The 18,599-nt window shown below is 43.5% G+C and overlaps 1 protein-coding gene across 4 annotated transcripts; it reads left to right on the top strand.

Moving 5' to 3' along the window:
- The first annotated feature begins 54 nt into the window (after window positions 1-54).
- Window positions 55-16,673, top strand: GCNA (germ cell nuclear acidic peptidase). Of its 4 annotated transcripts, XR_013923800.1 has the most exons (12): window positions 55-197; window positions 279-388; window positions 1,198-1,244; window positions 3,702-3,753; window positions 4,110-4,180; window positions 5,685-6,125; window positions 7,442-7,613; window positions 8,666-8,810; window positions 10,577-10,715; window positions 13,777-13,981; window positions 14,919-15,477; window positions 15,512-16,673. XR_013923800.1 is itself a non-coding variant. In XM_080365507.1 (11 exons), exons 1-11 carry the CDS (start codon window positions 183-185, stop codon window positions 15,169-15,171), a joined length of 1,650 nt encoding a protein of 549 aa, XP_080221633.1. In that variant the 5' UTR covers window positions 55-182; the 3' UTR covers window positions 15,172-16,673. The 4 variants fall into 4 exon arrangements, 3 of the variants coding, with proteins under 3 accessions (XP_080221633.1, XP_080221634.1, XP_080221635.1); XM_080365507.1 differs by having other exon boundaries at window positions 14,919-16,673; XM_080365508.1 differs by lacking the exon at window positions 55-197 and having other exon boundaries at window positions 210-388; window positions 1,198-3,548; window positions 14,919-16,673.
- The last annotated feature ends 1,926 nt before the right edge of the window (window positions 16,674-18,599 follow it).

An 18,599-nucleotide genomic window follows, 5' to 3' on the forward strand; every position in this document is an offset into this window, starting at 1 on the left:
TTCTGCTGGCGGGGAAGTGGGCTGAGTTGCTAGCGACCGGGGGCAGGGCTACGGGCAGAGCTACGGGCACTGCTGGCCGCGGCCGCTGTGCGCACGCGCGGGAGACGCGGCGCACCGGAAGTGCGTCACGGGGTGGCATGGTACACCGGAAGTCAGGCGGAGCGCGGGCGGTTTGAGGCGGGATGGAGCGTGCCGCGGTGCGTTAGGCTCCTTCCGTTGTTCCCCGCCCCAGCCCCCGTCCCGGCACCTTCACGGCTCACGGTCTTTTTCATTTGCAGCCGGAGGAGGCACCGGAGGGGACCCCGCCGCTGCAGAGGCGCCCGCTGGCCCACCGGGATGGGAAGGGCCCGGTCGCCGCTACCCCCAGGCCCTCACACTGGGGCGACAGGTGAGGCGGAGTGCGGGGGGCAGCGGCCTGCTCGTACCGATCCTGGGAAACGTAGTTTGGGATCATTCCCTCAGCTGTCGTACGGTAACTGGGAGGTAATGGCGCGTTCTAGAATTACAGCCTCTAAGCTTTGAGTAACTTCAAAAGAAGCAGTCTGCATTTCTAAGCAATTGTGCAGCATGTTTTTTCAAGTTAATGGTTTTTGTCAAAGATGAAATAAATAATCGGTAAGAGTATTACAGTTTGCCACTATATTTGCATTAGAATTCCAGTCCAAGTGGTCATGCATTCATTCTGTGCCCTACAATAGCTCTGTGGAAGCTACTATAGTTAGCTAAATAATGGCAGCCATGTAAGTGCACTCTACACAAAAGCTGCTTGTTGCTCAGCATTGCGTGCTTTGAGATTTCAGACTTCATACAACACAGCGTTCTCTGCCTGATCGTATCCCCTGTGTAAGATGGGAAACAAGGTTTTTGTACCTTCGGACTTCTGACAGCAAATTTGAATTTAAACCAATGCGGTGTCCTAAGCCTGTGTCTTCAAAGGGTTCAGTCATTCAGATTTTAGCAGCTATGGATTACTACCTGACTATTGAACATACGTGGTTGTTAGAACTTGTGTATTAAAATTTATAGTATTTCTATTTAAAAAAATTTAGAACAGTTCAGCTTATTGGAGATGTTCACTGGTTTTCAGTATATATTTGGTTCTCTGTGTTCGTAATTATTTCAGCCCAAGTGGAGATGCAGATCTACTTGCTGTTGACCTAATGTTCTTGATACTATTCTGCATTTCATTTTTTGCAGACGTGCCCTGTACTTCTCTTCCAGCAGTGATGATGAATTTGAAATGTGTAAGTAATAGCACATGATAATTTGTTTTCTGAAGGATTTTGAAAGGGACACATTTCTATTTAGTTATAGCAGAGTAGTTTTTATGTGTGACTTTCTTTACTTTGCAACAGGAGCAATGAATTTTCTCATTGCAGTGCGATGTTGGTGGCTGTATGCCACAGTGAGTGTTCTTGAATCTCATGTCTCAGTCTTGGATGCTTTTTGCTTTGCATTATTTTTTTTCTTGTTGCCCCAGTTTTGTCTGTTCCCTGTCACTCATTTGTTACCTTCTTAGTCTGTGAGCATCTTTGAAGAAACATTTTCTCTAAGCAGTTACAGTTCCAAACACGTCTAAGCTGCTCAGAATTCCGTTATGGGTCATGGCTTCTGCTGCACGAGTCTTAGACAGTTGAAGGGGTGTTTTTGGCTTTTCATAGTGGCTCAAGGTCTTGGTAAGATGGAACTTGAATACTAGATTTTATATGGTGGCTTTTGCTCTGCATAACTTCCGATCTTTGTTTAAGCCTGTACATACAAAACCTGAGAGTTGTATTTTTCTTTTTCATGATAGCCATTATGACAGTTGTTTTGCGCGAGGGTAGTTGACTACACAGTTGCAAGAGTTCTATTTAGCTTGTTCCTTAGATGGACTAATTGTGGCTCGGCCACATCTCAAGTGGGTTTCAAACTGGTAAGTAATTTAAAGGTTTGTAAATCTGCCCATAAGTTCCTCATTATGTATTCAACATTTGAACAGAGATGGTAGAAAGGATAAGGTAAGAAGTCATACCTGTTTATTTTTGCCTTTTGCGTATCATCCTTTTGTTAATCCAGCTGCTTTTAAAGTAGGTTCTCATTACTTCGGAGTTGTTGTTGTGCTCCAGCTCAGTGCCATGTGAATGATCGTAAGCTTTGTCAAGCCTTACTACTTGTATCCGGTTGAATTACAATGTGCTGTGTACAGTTCCTGCACTACCTCTGGGCTTTTAAAGATGATAAATATTACAATCCTGTCCATTCATTACATCATTGTTCACTCCCCTGTAATTTTTTAAACTTAAGTATTTGACAGTCGCTCTCTTTTTCTACTCTTCTTCTTTTTCTAAACTGCCACGCTACCACTATACTGGCAGTTAAGAAAAAGTGAATTGAAAATATGTGTCAAGAAACAAGATAAAGATAATTGATTTATTAAGTAGGAAGCTGTATTTTTCTGTAAGCTTTTGATTTCCTGTGACCAGCTGTCAGCCTGATTAGTTTGCTCCTGCTTCATTGTCTAAGAACCATAATGGTGGTTGTGATCATCTAGGAAAGCTTCTGTCTGCTGGCCATTTGTGCTTCAGTGAGCCACCTTGATGATGGAAGGCAGCGGATGGTGTGCTTGCTTCTTTTGTAATGAAGTCATGAAGGCTGCTGGGTACTAAAATGGAAAATAACTCATTTCTCCGAGTACTTGTTGAGCTTCAAGGTCTTAGATTCTCCCCCCAACTCCTTGAGCTCCTCTTCAAAGAGGTTAATGCTCAATCCCATCCTATGCTTTTTAACTTAGAATGTGCTTTCAGAGTAGCATTTGGATGTAGCTCAGCTGCTCTTCCTGGTACTAGAATCTACAAATAAGCCATAAAAGCTTTATCAAGCAAACCTGTCTTCTGGTTTTGGGCTTACAGCATAGTGCAAATATTTATAATCCAATAGAAGTCATGCATGCAGCTTCAGACTGTGAGAGCAAACACTCCTTAATTGCTTTTTTTTTTGCCTATTATGTTTTGAGGAAGGGACAGTGGCTTCTGTTCTCCCCAGCCTGACTTATGTTTTAATGAAGTTTGTTCCCCTTCAACTTTCCTGAATCATGATGTTGAAAGCGTGTGAAATTTTGGTGGTATTTCTGGTAATTCTCAAGAGTCACGACTTCAAGCATGCGCAGTACTGCTGCCTGAACTGGTTTTGTGTTTAGCAGTCACCACAGTATTCCTGGAGGGATTAGAATGCATTTGGTTCTGAGATGTAGTATTGAATTGCTGTTCAGCAGTGGGGGATTATTGTTACCACTTCATTTCAATGTGTTTTTTTGGAGACATTTAGTGGAATGAACATATGGACACCCTTTTGCAGTAGGAAGACTGTTACCTGCAGTCATTGAAATGCTAGGAGAAAAATATTGATAAACTCATTCAGTTCCACCCACAACGATCCACATATATGAGGAGGATACTGCAGGATATGTAACAGCACTTATCTGCCCTTGTGTTGGGCAAGGATTGAATAATGAAGGAGATGCTAGAAAGCTGCTGTCAGCTTTGAGGAACTGAGAGATGGAATTACATGTAAAGGATTCTTACATTTGGGTTTTTTTGGTTTTGGGTTTTTTTTTTAAGGTTTTAGACTGGATTTTTACCAGTTGCAAACTTTTTTTCTTAAAATAAATGTATAACAAAAGAAACAGAACTTTGCGCTTAATTAATCTTTTATTGTTCCAGTTTTAGCTAGAATGAAAACTCCAAAATCTGTTTCTAAAAAGGAGGATGCAAGGTGGGTGCTATACTTAATGAATTTTCAGTTTATAATATATTAGTTTTCTGTATCACATCTACTATTCAGAATACAGAGAAACAATCAAAAGTTTTTGTGATTTGTAGGCAGATATGTGTATAGGGGTGCAGACAGAAGAACTGTTATGTTCAATCTGTGTGTTCAGGTCGAATGTAAAATGGGATGTTTGGAGGTGTGCGTGCTCTGTTGCCATTCCTGTTGGATGTAGTTGGTAACATTTGCTGTGAGCAATTGATAATGTTATATTGGGTGGTGCTTTTTTTTTCTAAGGCAAATTTATTCTTCTGTTTTCCTGATTATGCTACTTTTTTCCACACTGCTTGCATGTTTTACAGTTTGAAGGACTTTATTGATGACTTGGATGATTTCTGGGACTTTGAAGTGAGAAAAAGAACAACAAAGAATGGCAAGTAGTTGTTCAACAGCAGATATGAAGCAGGTGTTTTAATGCGTGGAAAGATACATTGCTGTGCTTATGAATTTCTGAGAGAACTTGTTAAACATAAGATCAATTTGGATCTTCCTTGGGGATAGCAGAGGAGAGGCTTTTCTGTTTTCTCTGGGGGTAACAGGAAAGCATGGTTATACTGTTCAGACAAGTGTACATTTTGAAGCGTTGCTGTAGGTCTGCAGATACTGTGACTATCTGCTAGTATTTGGGTCTGCGCAGAGTAGCAACTCATGGTCGATTACTCAGCTGCAAATATGGGATGGTCACTGTGGAGAGAGGGCTAAGGATGTGAAAAAGAATGTTCCTATGGCTGTACCAGCTCATTCTGTGGCCAGAAGACACTGACTAAAGAATGAAGATAACTTCTTAAGCTAGATACCTTTAATGCGATGCAGATGTTGGCAGTCGGGCCAAGTCTTGCCTATAGGTATTGCAGAGCCACAGATGGGGTCCTTTGGAGCTTCTTTAGCCAAAGTCCTGTGTGTAATCCTGTTAACACTGGCTACAAGACACTCTGGCAAAGCATGACTTGAAGGCTTTGTTTCAGTGCTTGTCTGAGCAGAGGATCCCTGTTTTCCCCCAAGGGGTGGAAAGTGCCTTCGTTTAACTAACGTGCAGAGCCTGACTACACCTGTCTGGTGCACTTCTCATTGATACGAGCAAACTGAACTTTCCTAGAAGGAGTGAACAGAGCTCTGGAATTCTTTAGACAGCCTCTAGGCCAGTGATCAGATGGTAGAATTTTAGTAGATGAGGGATGATTAACAGTGATCTCATGTGAATCTGGAGAAGCTCTGACCCCTGATCAGGAAGGGCAGGATCTCTTGCAGATGACATGAATGTCAACCCTGAAACATGTGTGCCAGCTGCAGACTGTATAAAACTAATGGAATGGTTTCTGGAGGGGAAACAGGGGCAGTCAAGTGGACCAGAAGCATCATTTAAAAAAAAAAAAAAGTCACCAATAGATCTGACATGATCCCTTGATCTTGATAGGTCAAACGTGAGATGCCAGAAGCCTTGTTGGTTGGCATGTGAGCACTTTGTGCTGTAGGCTATGGTCTGATGAGCTAAGGCTGAGCATTTTTGAAGTCACCCTTTACTTGGTGGTTTTATAAAACTTTCATATGAAATACTTGGCCTTACTCTTATTTGCATGTAGGTTTTTTTACTGGGAATGAAGATTATGCCAACACTACCTACCTATTCAGGATTGCTAGGCCTGATAGCTGATAGATATATAGATGAGGGTTTAAGCTACTTGTTTTTTTATACATCTTTCAGTGACTTTCCATGTAGTATGATGGTAAATGACCAGGATGTAATAAAGAAAATTCAAAGATCTTTCTATTCTTTGTGTTTTCCTATCTTCCAAAGGATTTGTGTGTGTGTGTTAAGACAAAAGCAGATCTCATAAATGAAATTACCAAAACTTCAAGCTGTTTCTTTTCAATTGCAGCACAGAAGGGTGTTCAGATCCCAAAGAAGTTGACAACTTCTGGAAAGAAAAACACTTGTTGCCAAGAACTGCAGTATTCAGAGGCTTCAAGTGACAGTGAAGATTCTGTCTTTTTAGAAAATTCATGGCATGACTACCAAAAAGGGGGGGTGAAAGACTTGGAAGAGAGTCGAAGGTGCATGAAAGTCCCACCTCCACAGAATCTGCAAGGGTCAATTTCCAGAGGCAGTCTAGACTTGCTTGTTAGAAGGAAAGAAAGAAGCTGTGAAGAGAGCACAGAAAATAGGGTTCCAGCTGCAGCACTACAAAAAAGTAAAGAGGCAGAGTCAGATAGCTCAGATGACGATTTTGAATCAGTAATAGAACAGATAAGGAAACGAAGTGTACCCCGAAAACCAGTCTTAAGCACAAGTAAAACTGTGTACCAGCCAAGCACAATAGGTAAGCAGTTGTTCTTAGCTAACTCCCAAGCCACCTAGTGGCAGCAATGGTGGTGCTAATGACCCAATTCTTTTAACTTGTGTGCATACGCTTTGGAAGCGCAACCCAGCATCTTACAATTGAATATGATGCAATCGGAAATTATTCCTCTGAGCATTCTGCAAAGTGATTCTAGAGTCATTATTGCTTGTTTCTGTAATTGTAGGTGATTTTGGTTTCTAAAATTGTTCTGAAAACAAATCTAACTGGTGGTTTTGAATGTTAATTACTTTTTTTATGTATGATAGCAGTTAATGTGAAGCTGTCATTTTGGTAAGACTGAAATTTTGAGCCATTTAGGTGCTGTTAATTTAATATTTGGATTTATAATTGAATTTTTAAAATTTAAAATACAGTTTATAATGAGAATTTCCAAAATCAGTAGCTCCTTCTCTCCTTTGACTAACTAAAGTAAGCTTCAACTGAAAGACTGTAAAGGGAGAAAAGGGCTATTGCTGAGTAAGAGCAGGTGAAAACAAATCTCTTTCTAAAAAAGTAAGCGTATGGTGCCTTCCTCAGTGACAAGGACTAGTTCAGGGCTAGGAGACCTATAGAAGAGGATGGCTGACAGCATAGAAATATGCCCTGAGAGAGACAATTTTTTTTTTTAATTGGAATATGTCATTGCACCTATAAAACATATTCTGTAAGTGGGCTGGCAGCTGCATTTGCTTCTCTGTATATGGTTAAACGGTAAAAGGAGACCAGTGGCCCAAATGGAACAGATACAGAAAAGCCAGCAGAGAAAACATCTATTGAAACCATGAACCTTGAAGTGGTCCTTGATTTCTGGTGTGAGGGTCAGTCATTTTAGCAGTCTCTCCAGACGTGGACTGGGGAAATCTGGTCATGACTTGCCCGTGGAACAAACAATGGGACTTAGGACAAAGTTAGAAGGATATTTTTTTCTTTTGTTCAAATGGTGTCTCTGCATTACTGCTCCCAATGTGCTGGTGCTGTATTTTGAATCAGTGACGTGTCACAGAAATGTCCGAGTGAGGTCACAAATGCTTTTCCCTTCACTTCCTCCTAGTTGAATGTTTGAAAGTTTGGAGTCTGCCACTCATTAATTGAATGATAATCTTTCTAGTATATAACAGCAAATTACCTTTTCACATCAGCTGTAAAAACCTTTGCATTCAAGTATGCACAGTGAAAGTGTGTATGCTGAGGTGGAATATTTGACTTTTTTCAGTGTTGTGTTACCTGGTTGCTGATATCTGTGCTCCCGATTCTTTGACACCTTGTAATCCTGTGGCTCTTTCTTGTTGAACTAGAAAACATCAAGCCACCTTGTGAAGATGTCCAGCCCTTGAAAGGGGAGGGAGTCAAGACACCAAGGCCAAGCTCCATTTCACTTCAAGAAACACCTTCCAGGATAACAGCTTCTGCAAGAATTCCTAGGAGTGAATTGGTCAGATGCTCACAATCGGCAAAAACAGAGAAAAGGCAAGTGTTTCTCCATCTTTGCTACATTCTAGGCCAAAGAGATGCTAAGTGTTTTGCGTAGGATGACATTCTGATTTTTCTGGTACCTAGAAACTTCTGCTACCAATTCAACAGTTGTTAATGGTTAAGTAGCTGGAAATCAAAGCTTTCAATCTCGGATATAACAGGGAGAATATAAGCTAATCTCCACCTAGAGGAAATCATGACAAATAAATCTGATGTCGTATCTTTGTAAACGTTAGCTCTCTTGCTATTCCTTGTATTGGCACAGCATACTTCTAATGGGTGCTGGCCCTACAGATTCTATCTGAATGTGCCTACCTCTGAAAAATAATCAAAACTGATTGTATTAGTAATTCATGCCTTTTAACTAGCTTGTCCTGAAATTTTTGACCTGTATCCTGATAACTTGCAGAATTTTTTTCTTTTTCTACACATGGATACAGCTTAAGCTTTTCAGAAGAATGTCTTTCATCTCTTAATAGCTGCCTTTATTCTGCCTTTTAGCCATGTGATGTTTCCTTTGGTCATTTTATAATGGCATATACTGATACAAAACCTTTAAATGATGCCTTCAGAGCTGATGTTTTGTCAGAATGCTGCAGCATTGGAGTTAGTAATCCTAGTGGAATATCTGCTTCCCCCAAATGAATTCTGGAGGATTCTGAGAACATCTCAGTCTGTTTCTGAAAATGTTAGAGCTGTTCATGTATGTTGAACAAGGTATAATTGTGGCTTGATGTGTCACAAAGATATAAGCCACCCTCTTTTCCTACGTTAGGAGTCCTTATAATCTAGTTTTGTGAATTAATGAAATAACTGCAGAACTACTGCAAGAGCTCTGCCCCTTCATGCCCTTAAAGGGGGAGGAAGGCAGTATAATTATCCGTGTGCGCCCCAATGGCCTTGTGAGGGCAAGCTAGTGAAAAGAGTCAGGAGAGGTTTATGCCAGTGGCAGCATCCCAGAGATCTTTATTGGCTATAAAGTGGCTGCTATTTTTCAGTGTGATATCTCTGTACACCAATGAACTGCTTTATGACTTTTCTTGCAGGCTCAGGGTGTGCTCAGTGCCTGGCTGTTTCTTGCAAGATCTCTCAAATCCAGCTTCCCACTATGTGAAGTATTTCAAGAAAAATAAAGAGGAGCTGACACAGAAGCTCTACTGTCTGTATAATAGTACCATCTTTGAGCAGAAGGTTGGTTCAAAACAAAACCCATAATTCTAAAATGCTGGTTAATATGTTGCTTCTCACTTTTTTTATGTGATTGCTTTTTATCTTCTTCAGTTAGTAGAAGTTAAGCTTTATAGCAATGGCTTTTGTTTGAATTACCTCAAGCAATTTCTTTGAAGGGGGGTGATGTACACCACTGATGTAGCCATTTTCAGCTTGGCTTGCTTTCCCAGCTGTAATGGTGTACCATCCTTAAGGGAGCGGTCTGGATGGTGTCCAAGAGTCCTTGATGAGAGAGACTGCTACATGAGTGGCTCTTGGATCAATTTCATCTTTGAGGAGGTGACTGATGCTTATCGTCATGTATTTTTTAGTACCTGCGTGGTCATCAGCTCAGCAGCCTGAGCAGTTTCTGTTGCTGCCTCTGGTAGTAGACTCCAGCAAAAGCAGCTGTGGCTTTCTGCTACTGAAAGCAGCTCAAGGTTGCCTACCACTGTTGCTCGTGCTTTTACTGAAGTAACATGTACTAGTGAACTCTGCAGCATTACCACGGCCTAATTGCTAGTTGTAGCACAACTTTCCAGCCTGCAGCTGGCAAAAGGCAAGTGGTAGGAGTATATCTTGGGGAGCAGGGAGCTGATGGATAAAAGCACTTCCCTTTGTTGTTAGGGCCTGTTGCCTCATTCTTGGTCATGCTCCATGCTGTCTTCATTCATTCCTGTTGTGTTTTCATGTCTGCCATCTGGAACAGATTAAAAACCTGCTTCTCCTTTGTGTAACAGTTTTGGATGAACCTAAAGCTGTAAGTTGTGTTTCAAATTGAAGGTTCACTTTCAGACAACTGCTGTTCTTGACCTTTAATTTGCTAGGATACTGGAGACCCTCCTCTGGTGAGAAACATTGTTGAAGGGAAGGTTGCTGCCCTTGGTAATTCCAGTAGAATTTCCTTCAGGAAGAAAAATGTTTCTGTGCAGCTGAGAAAATATTGTTGAGCTGACCAAGGACAGGCTGAAGTCATGGTTTCACAGAAAGCTGAGCTGAACAGGCTCGCTGTTGCTGAAAGCAAAATACCTTGCTCCCCCGTGCTTCAGCCTTGTAAAGCTCATTAACTAATTTAGATGACAGAAAACTGTTAGTAAAAGAACAGAGCTAACCAAGATAGATAGGATGAGGGCTTACAAAATCAGGATCAGCACAGAGCATAAGCAAGGGGTGATTATTCACCCTCTTGCAGTGTGAAAGTACATTAAATTAAAATAGCAAGTTGCAGGTTCAGAACAACCAAAGCAGATGGTACTTGACCTGTAAATTATTAAGCGGTAGGACTTCTGATCGTAGGCTTTTGTGGATGCTAACAACACATATATTCTTAAACTCTCCCCAAAACAACAGAGAACAACTTTAAGGGCTATTTAATGCAAAGGAACCACGTGTGGCTCAGTGAGGTGTTGTCTTGCAAATGACTAGCAGTTGGGAAGAGTACTTTTTTTGAATACAAAATTCTCTTTTATGTCTGACCAGACCTTGCATTTCCTCTTAATGCTGGAGGCAGAACAGAGGAACTGAGGGACTTTTTGTCTCTTCCTGCATTGTGAAACTCCCAGTGTTGGTTACAGAAAAACTGATGATGGGAATAAGCAGCCATGGAGTGTGGGTTTGCATCTTAAATGACAACAGTGTTAAGGGCACTACTAGACATCCTGTACTGGCTTTGCAGTAAATATAGGGGGAAGCCGGAGGGCCAGAAGAAAAGAGTTAGGAGGGAACAGATTACATATAATGTTTTTCAGTTACCAGAGAAAATGGCAATAACCTGGAATAAGAAAATGAGAAGAACAGCAGGATATTGTGTAACTGGGCAGACAGAAGGTCCTGAAGCAAAGCGTTATGCTCGCATAGAACTTTCTGAGAAAGTCTGTGACTCTGCAGGTAGGTGAAAGACGTGTTGGCTCTTCTTTGAGAAAGTGAATTCTAGAGATAAAAGCATGAATCTGAGGCCTAAGGGATCTGGAACTGGACCTTGCTTTTAAATTTCCTATTACCTTGAATAAATAAATCTGTTAATGGTAGTACTTGTCCTGACAAGCCTAAGAGGCTGGGCAAATTTACAAAATGTGAGAACAGAGATGTACTCATGCTAACTGCAGTATTTTGTTTATATTAATTATTGATGTGAAGACCTTTAGGTTACTCTAATGCTATATGTGCTATAATGCCAATCTAAAATCTGACTTCTTCCATCATAGCTAACTACCTCGTTGGTAGTACTTAAAGCTGGAATAAAGACAGGTCAGTGCCAGATTAAGTTCTATTATGTGGTGGGTGTTGTAACTGTTATTTCTCCCTCATCCCCTCACAATTTGGGGAAATCAATGTGGCAGTTACCATAGGGGAACTGGTTCTGTGATTAATAGATATATATGTTGAGAGATACAACAGAGTACCCTAGGAACCTGCTTTTGAGGGCTTAGGAGTCTACAAGCGTAGCTGAGTTTTTAAGCAGCAACCTTATAGAAGCACAGGAGCAGGCAATCCCGTTGTCAGAAGCCAAGCAAGTGAGGCAGAAGACCACCTTGGCTGAACAGGGAGCTCCTCATAGAGCTCAAGAGGAAAAAGAAATTGTAAGATCTCTGAAAGTGAGGTCAGGCTTCACGGAAAAGTTATGGAGCTGTGATTTGTATGTGCAGGGAGAAGATGTGAAAAGCCAAAGCTCAATTTGAGTTGAAACTGGCCAGTGTTGTGTCAGATGAGGTATGTTAATAGCAGAAAACATTGGACTGATGCTTGTTGGAGATGGACATCTAACTAATAGGGATAAATTAAAAGCAGAAAAGCATTCAATGCTGCTTTTTTTTTTTTTTTTTTTTTTTCCCTCCATCTTTAATAAAACTGACAGACCTTGGGCTGCCCAGTCCGAGGTCAGAGGATCATGACTGGAAATAGTGCCTTTCTGTTTGTGGACACTGAAATTGTCAGGAACCAGCTGTATCAGCTGAATGTTCACAAATCCATGGGGTCTGATGGGATTCATCCCAGAGCACGGAAGGAGCTAGTGGGTGTTATGGCAGGACCCCTCTCAATCATCTACCAAAGGTCTTGGGAGTCTGGGGAGGTCCCTGCTGACTGGAAGCTAGCCAATGTTATTCCAGTTTCCAAGGAGGTGAGGAAAGACCCAAGAAACTGTAGACCTGTTAGTCTAACCTCATTTCCTGGAAAAATTATGGAGATCGTACTGGGTGCTACTGAAAGGCATTTAAAGAATAATGCAATCTCAGGCACAGTCAACATGTGTTCACAAAGGGAAAGTCCTGTTTAACTAATTTGATCCTTCTGAGATAAGGTCACCCACCTAGTTGATGAAGGGGAAGCGGTGGATGCAGTATTTCTGGATTTTAATAAGGCTTTTGATACTGTCCCTCATGGTATCCTTCTGGGCAAGTTGTCCAACTGAGGGATGAGCAGGTTCATGGTGTGCTGGGTGAAGAACTGGCTGAAGGGCAGAGCTCAAAGTGCTGCAGTGAGTGGGGCTACGTCTGGCTGGCAGCCAGTCACCAGCGGTGTTCCTCAGGGGTCAGTTCTAGAGCCAGTCCTGTTCAATACGTTTATCAGCTGCCTGGATGCAGGAGTAGAATGCACCATTAGCAAGTTTGCTGATGATACTAAAGTGGGAGGTGCTGTTGACTCTCTTGAGGGAAAGGAGCCCTTGCAGAAGGATCTAGAGAGATTGGAGCATTGAGCAATGATTAATGGGATGAAATTTAACAAGACCAAATGCCAGATTCTCCATTTGGGATGAAGTAATGCTGAGCACAGTTATAAATTGGGAGAGGAGTGGCTGGAGAGCAGCCATGCAGAGAGGGATCTGGGGGTCCTGGTTGGCAGCAGGCTCGGCGTGAGTCAGCAGCGTGCCCTGGCAGCCAAGAGGGCAAACTCTTCTGGGGTGCATCAAACCCAGCATAACCAGCTGGTCAAAAGAGGTGATTATCTCACTCTATGCAGCATTGGTGTCACCTCACCCTGAGTACTGTGTGAAGTTCTGGCCCCCCCAGTTTAAGAAGGATGTGAAGGTACTCAAATGAGTCCAGGGAGGGACAACAAAGCTGGTGAAAGGGCTGGAAGGCATGTCCTGTGAAGAGTGGCTACAGACTTGGGTTTGTCTAGTTTGGAGGAAAGAAGGCTGAGGGGTGACTTCATTGTTCTCTACAGCTTCCTGAGGAGCGGGAGTGGAGAGGGAGGTATTAATCTCTTCTCCCTGGTATCCAGCGATGGGATGTGTGGGATTGGTTCAAAGCTGTGCCAGGGGAGGTTTAGACTGGACATCAGGAAGCATTTCTTTACTGAGAAGGTGGTCAAACACTGGAACAGGCTTCCTAGACAAGTTGTTGATGGCTCGAGCTTGTCAGTGTTTGAGGCATTTAGACAATGCCCTTAATAACATGCTTTAACTTTTGGTCTGGTAGTTGGAATAGATGATCATTGTAGGTCCCTTCCAACTGAAATATTCTGTTCTAATAGTGGAGAAAATTCAGTGCTCTGCTGTAGTTGTTTCTGGATGAAAAATGTCAACGTTACAGAAACAATCAATGAATCTTGGTCTAAAAAAAGATGTTTCAGGTCTCAAAAAAACAACCAACCCAACCAACCAATCTACCCACCCCGCAAAAATAACCAAAAAACCTCACAAAAAAACCCACCCAAAACCTTAACCAACAAGAACAAAAAAAAAACCCAAAACCAAACGGATTAGATGTGCAGGGAAGTAACTAGGATGCAGTTAGGGCTAATCACAAACCTGGAAATTCACCAAGTAAAACCTGGGTTTGGGGCATTTTTTTTACCCAAATACCAAGGTAATGCCAAACCCCAAAATAACTCTTGGTATCTTAAATGAAGAATGAGTGTCAAAGGTCTGAAGTAGTGACCCAGGATGAAAGTCTGTGCTTCCCCGTATCTGACTGATCTTCCTGTCTTTTGTATGCCTTACCACAAGATCGTCTTCGAGACACGCTCATTCATGAGGCTTGCCATGCAGCCACCTGGCTGATCAATGGTGTTCGTGATGGACATGGACGATTCTGGAGATTCTATGCCAATAAATCAGCTAAGATTCATCCGGAACTGCCAATAGTAACACGATGCCACAGCTATGAGATTAATTACAAATTCATCTATGAGTGTGTTCTGTGCAAAGCTACGTGAGTAATGTTTTGTTCTTGCATGTGGCCATGCAGTAACTTTGTCTCTGACTTGGCAGGCTCCTGTGTCTAGAAATCATGGGTCTCTTAATCTGTGAAGCAACTGGGGTACATGCTGAGCTGTCACTTCACATTTCCTGAGCCAAAAGAACCTCACTATGTGATTACACATATTTGTTTCCAGGTAGTTTCAGGTCCAGTTCAGAGGTCAGGACAGGCAGAAGTGTCTTCTGAGGACAGCTGGTGATGATGGAAGGTCTTTGGGCAGCAGTAAGAGACCAGAATGTGTGCCTCAGCTTTGAAGGACGTGGCAGGGAAAGGTCACACCCCGTGTGGCTGCTCTCACTTTTCAAACATTGCTCAAATTATGCGAATTTGGATTCACTTTCTACTGTAGCTAATATTGAGTCAACTTATGAAAGTTTTTGATCAATTATCTCTGATATTGTGATCAGCACAGATCCTATGATGCTTAGAAAGTATGCATAGAATTATTTTTTTTCAGGACCGTATGTGCGAATTCCACAAGCACTGGAAGGAAACAGTATTTCGGAAGAATGTTCCTGCCATGTTTAATATGACTATGTAATGCACTAGTTGCTTAGATGCAACAGAGCATTGAGAAGAAACTCCAAGGGGTAGTTGATACATGGGTTGGGGAGGAGTTTTAAAATTTTGTAGCACTTCATACTGCTAGGCTGAGAGTAAGAGAGAGGAAGGAACAAAATTGAAGCGGCAGTGGAAAAAGTTCTAGGGTAGAGAAATGTGTAATACAGGTTTCATTGTTCCACTGTGTGAAATAGGTAGTCTGTTTCCTGTTCTAACATGCTAACTTACAAATCTGACCGAAGTAGCCTTGCAGAAGAGAAACGAGCCCTTTCCCACAAGTACTGACTTACCATAAGTGTGAAATCAAAGTACTTATTTTTCATTTTAGGATTGGACGTCATTCCAAGTCTCTGGACACAGACCGCTTTGTGTGTGCATTCTGTGGGGGGCAGCTGGTCCTGAATCAGCCCACTCGGAAGGATGGCACTCCTGCTAGGACACATCTCACGCCCTTTGCAAAGTATGTCAAAGAAAACTATGGACTTACTAAAAGAGAGCAGTATGGGCTGAGTCATGCAGAAGTCATGCGGAAACTCAGTGCTGATTTTGCTTTAAAAACTAGACTTCAAGATTCCTTGTAATATCTCCATATGCTTCCTTTCTTGATACTGCTTAAATTTTGCATGTAGAAGTAACTAAGTCCAACGTGTCTAAGAATGCATTTCAGAGAATTCCAGATAATTTTAATCCCTTAGCATTAAATACTTTATTAAAGAAGAACTCAAGAAATTTTCAAAAATGGACAAGAGTGAGCAACACCAAATCACCTGTTCACTGGCTCATGTGACTTGATCTTTGCTGACCATCACGCTCGCCCCGGTCACTGCCCCAATGACACAGGGACCCTGTGGTCTGACACCAGCTACGGCACTCATGCTCCCGCACACGTGTGTGCACACAGGATAGAGAAGCCTCACACAGGATAGAGAAGCCTCACCCAGGACAGAGCCAGGAAGGAATTTAAGGAAACAGGGCAGGCTCCTCTGGTCAGGCGCAGGTGAGTGTGCTGGCAAGGTGCTGGCAGCCAGGTGCCACTGCTCTCACTGTCCCGTGAGGCAGCTGCAATGGAAAGCCCTGCACAGCGCCCAACGAACTGTCCTGAGGATGGAGGACCATCACCAGCCAGCTGGTGTGTGTGGGGGAAATTGGCGATGCCTGTGTGGGAATGAGAGCTGTAGGTGAGGGGCTGAGTGGGGATAGGTGCTCTGTGCCGATTGTACCCAGGACCTCCAGCTGGGGAAGATGCTGCTACCGCTGTGGCTTCGTCCTCTGATAGGGTAAGAGATGCACTCTGTGTGCTGCCACCTCCCTCTCCTGTGGTGTCTCTGTCGGGGACCTCTTCCTTCTCTTCCTCCCAGCCTGTGAGTTCAGCATCAGATGTTGTGCGGCCAGCAGGGACGAGCCCCTGGCCCTCAGCCCCCGCTGCCAAGCACTGGTCGCCCAGGATGCCCTGAGCAGTTCCCACAACACTGGCACTGTCGTCTGCTGCCTGGAGCGTGTCTGCAGGCCAGGGAGGAGCCAACAACTCCACAGCTTCAGCTGCTGATGCGAGGAGAGGCTCCCTGTGCCCTGGGTCCCCAGGACCTCCGGCCAGGCAAAAGGCTGCTGGCTCTGTGTCGGGCTCTACTGACGGAGCAGCCAATGTGCGCTGAGGGTGGTCACCTGCCTCTTCCACAGCGTCTCTGGGTGTGCTGCTGGCTGAGCTGGGTGCCTTCTGAGGGCCTGCACGTGGCTCCTGGCTGAGTCTCTGCAGACTGGGTTGCATCCAGAGGGTAAGGATGGAGGTTTCTTCCTCCAGATGACTCTGCTGGCAGGTCTTCAGCCAGGACAGGTGACCCGAGGTAGCTAAAGAGGTATACCTACCATATGATGTCATACAGAGTATATAAACGGGAGGAAGAAGGAAGGTGGGGACATTTGGCATTATGGCGTTTGTCTTCCCGAGTAACCGTTGGGTGTGAGGGAGCCCTGCTCTCCTGGGGATGGCTGAACTCCCGCCTGCCCATGGGAAGTGGTGAATGGATTCCTTGCTTTGCTTGCGTGTGCACCTTTTGCTTTACCTATTAAATTGTTGTTATCTCAACGCCCGAGTTTTACATTCCTTTCCGATCCTCCTCCCCATCCCTCTGGGTGGGGGAGTGAGCAAGCGGCTGCGTGGCGCTGGGTTACACCGCAACAGCTGGAAATTTGCACTGAAAGGTGCTTTATCCATGCTCACCTCGAGCAGTGCCTCACTTTTACAACGTATGTGGCTCTGGACTCGGGGCCTGAATTGGCTCTGCCAGGCCGTGGTGCCCTCTGGAAGACCAGGACAGCCCTTTCCAAAAAGCCCCGTTTGTACCTCAGCTGTTGCCTTCTGCCACGCAGCTGACGGGTGCTCGAGAGGGTTGTGGCTGGAAGGGGCAACCCATGGACTAGAGACTGTGCTCTTTGTCAAGAACTTGATGAGGCTTTACCAGCATCTTTCCCTTTAAAAGAATGGGTTGCTCCAAGTCTTCCTCATTGCTGTCCTATTGATTGAAATTGATCTGGAATTATTTCAGGAAACTACTTACTGCAGTGTTGCTTTCCTCTTCAAGCCAATTCCAACTGTAAAAACCTTTTGCAGCATCTTGCGTTCAGGTTTTGGTGGTGGGGAAAGGGTTGTTTGGTTTTAAATTCAACCCTCTTCAGGAGTGTAAATTAGGTGTTATTTTTTTATATTAGAGCTTCCAACTAGGCTTTTGTTGGACAACCGCTGTTTGGCCAAGCTCTGGAAGGAGGATTTTACCACTTGCACTCCATCCAAGGGCAAACACAGCTTTGTGCTGAAGCTCAGACCACACATGGCAGCGCGGGGATGGGAACCCATCAAGTGCTGTGAGTCCCAAAAGACAAAACCTGTTGCTTGGGGACTGGATCACGGGTGGTTATGCTCAAAACCAAACTCGTTCCTTTCCACTGTAGACCGTCTGTAACCTCAAGTGGGAATGGCCCCTAGCCTCCCTAGGGTGGGGTGGCAATCCAGAGATGCAAGGTGATGTCTTGAGAGAAGCAAAACAAAACAAATAAGAGAATTCTAGGCTTAGACTGCAGGACAGCTTGTTTTAGCTTTATCTGGGATGTGCTTAGCAGGATGCCCTGGGAGATTGCACTGGAGGGCCGTGAGGCACACTACCCTCTACCCCAGCAAAGATCAAGTTAGAGAGCTTTTGAACTAGATAACAATAATAAAAGCAACAGAACAAAGCCACTGACCATTCAAAAACTAATCAAAATACTATTCACAGCACTTTAAGGGCGAAGAAAAAATAGTGAGCGTTTTACTGCACAGTTATACTGTTTGAGGTTTTGCTAATATCAATGCAGAAAGACTGAAAAGTGAAGTCTGACAAAAACAAGCTGGCTTCCAGCTCGGACAGCAATTTACAGTTGCTCATCAATACTGGCTGCTCACTGGAAAGCGAATGCCTCCTTCCCGGCTACATTACTTTCATTCTCCCAAAGCAAGTCAAGCTAATGAGTTGTCAGGAATGTCACATTCTCCGTTGCAGTAATGCAGGCAGGTCATTTTCATCTATTTGAGGATGTAAGGACTTGGATTAGAACCAAGGAGCTGAAACAAGTTTTAATTCTGCTGTTGGTTCCTTTGCTCACATGAGACAGACTTCACATAACAATGCAGATGACAATGTAGGTGATGGGGAAACTCTGAAATGCAACAGCAAGAACATTTAAAGGATTAGTTCAACAACTGTTATTTTGTTCCATTTTGATCTAATGAAATTCCTGCAATTAAGTTCAGCATGTAAGAATGACAGGTTTGCACATCGATCAGTTCTCAGCGCATTAAGCTTTTTCCTGCTGGGAAGGAACCACGCTCCTCCCACTGAGCCAGCAGAAACAGTGCATTTTGCAGAGAACCTCAGTGCTGGGCACACAACAGCATTCCATCAAGTAAGAGGATACGGACTGCATCTAAAAAATGAAGGCACCGGCATTTTGTATTCATTTCTACTTCAAACAGCTC

This window comes from Falco punctatus, assembly GCF_963210335.1.
Source record: "Falco punctatus genome assembly, chromosome: 15".
NCBI lineage: Eukaryota > Metazoa > Chordata > Aves > Falconiformes > Falconidae > Falco > Falco punctatus.

Bases quoted from the DNA above. Each gene is read 5' to 3' on its own strand.
- GCNA (XM_080365507.1), top strand. The intron at 8,811-10,576 runs GTTGGTTCAAAA...AATGTTTTTCAG, and splicing joins GTACCATCTTTGAGCAGAAG to TTACCAGAGAAAATGGCAAT. The intron at 13,982-14,918 runs GTGAGTAATGTT...TTTTCATTTTAG, and splicing joins TGTGTTCTGTGCAAAGCTAC to GATTGGACGTCATTCCAAGT.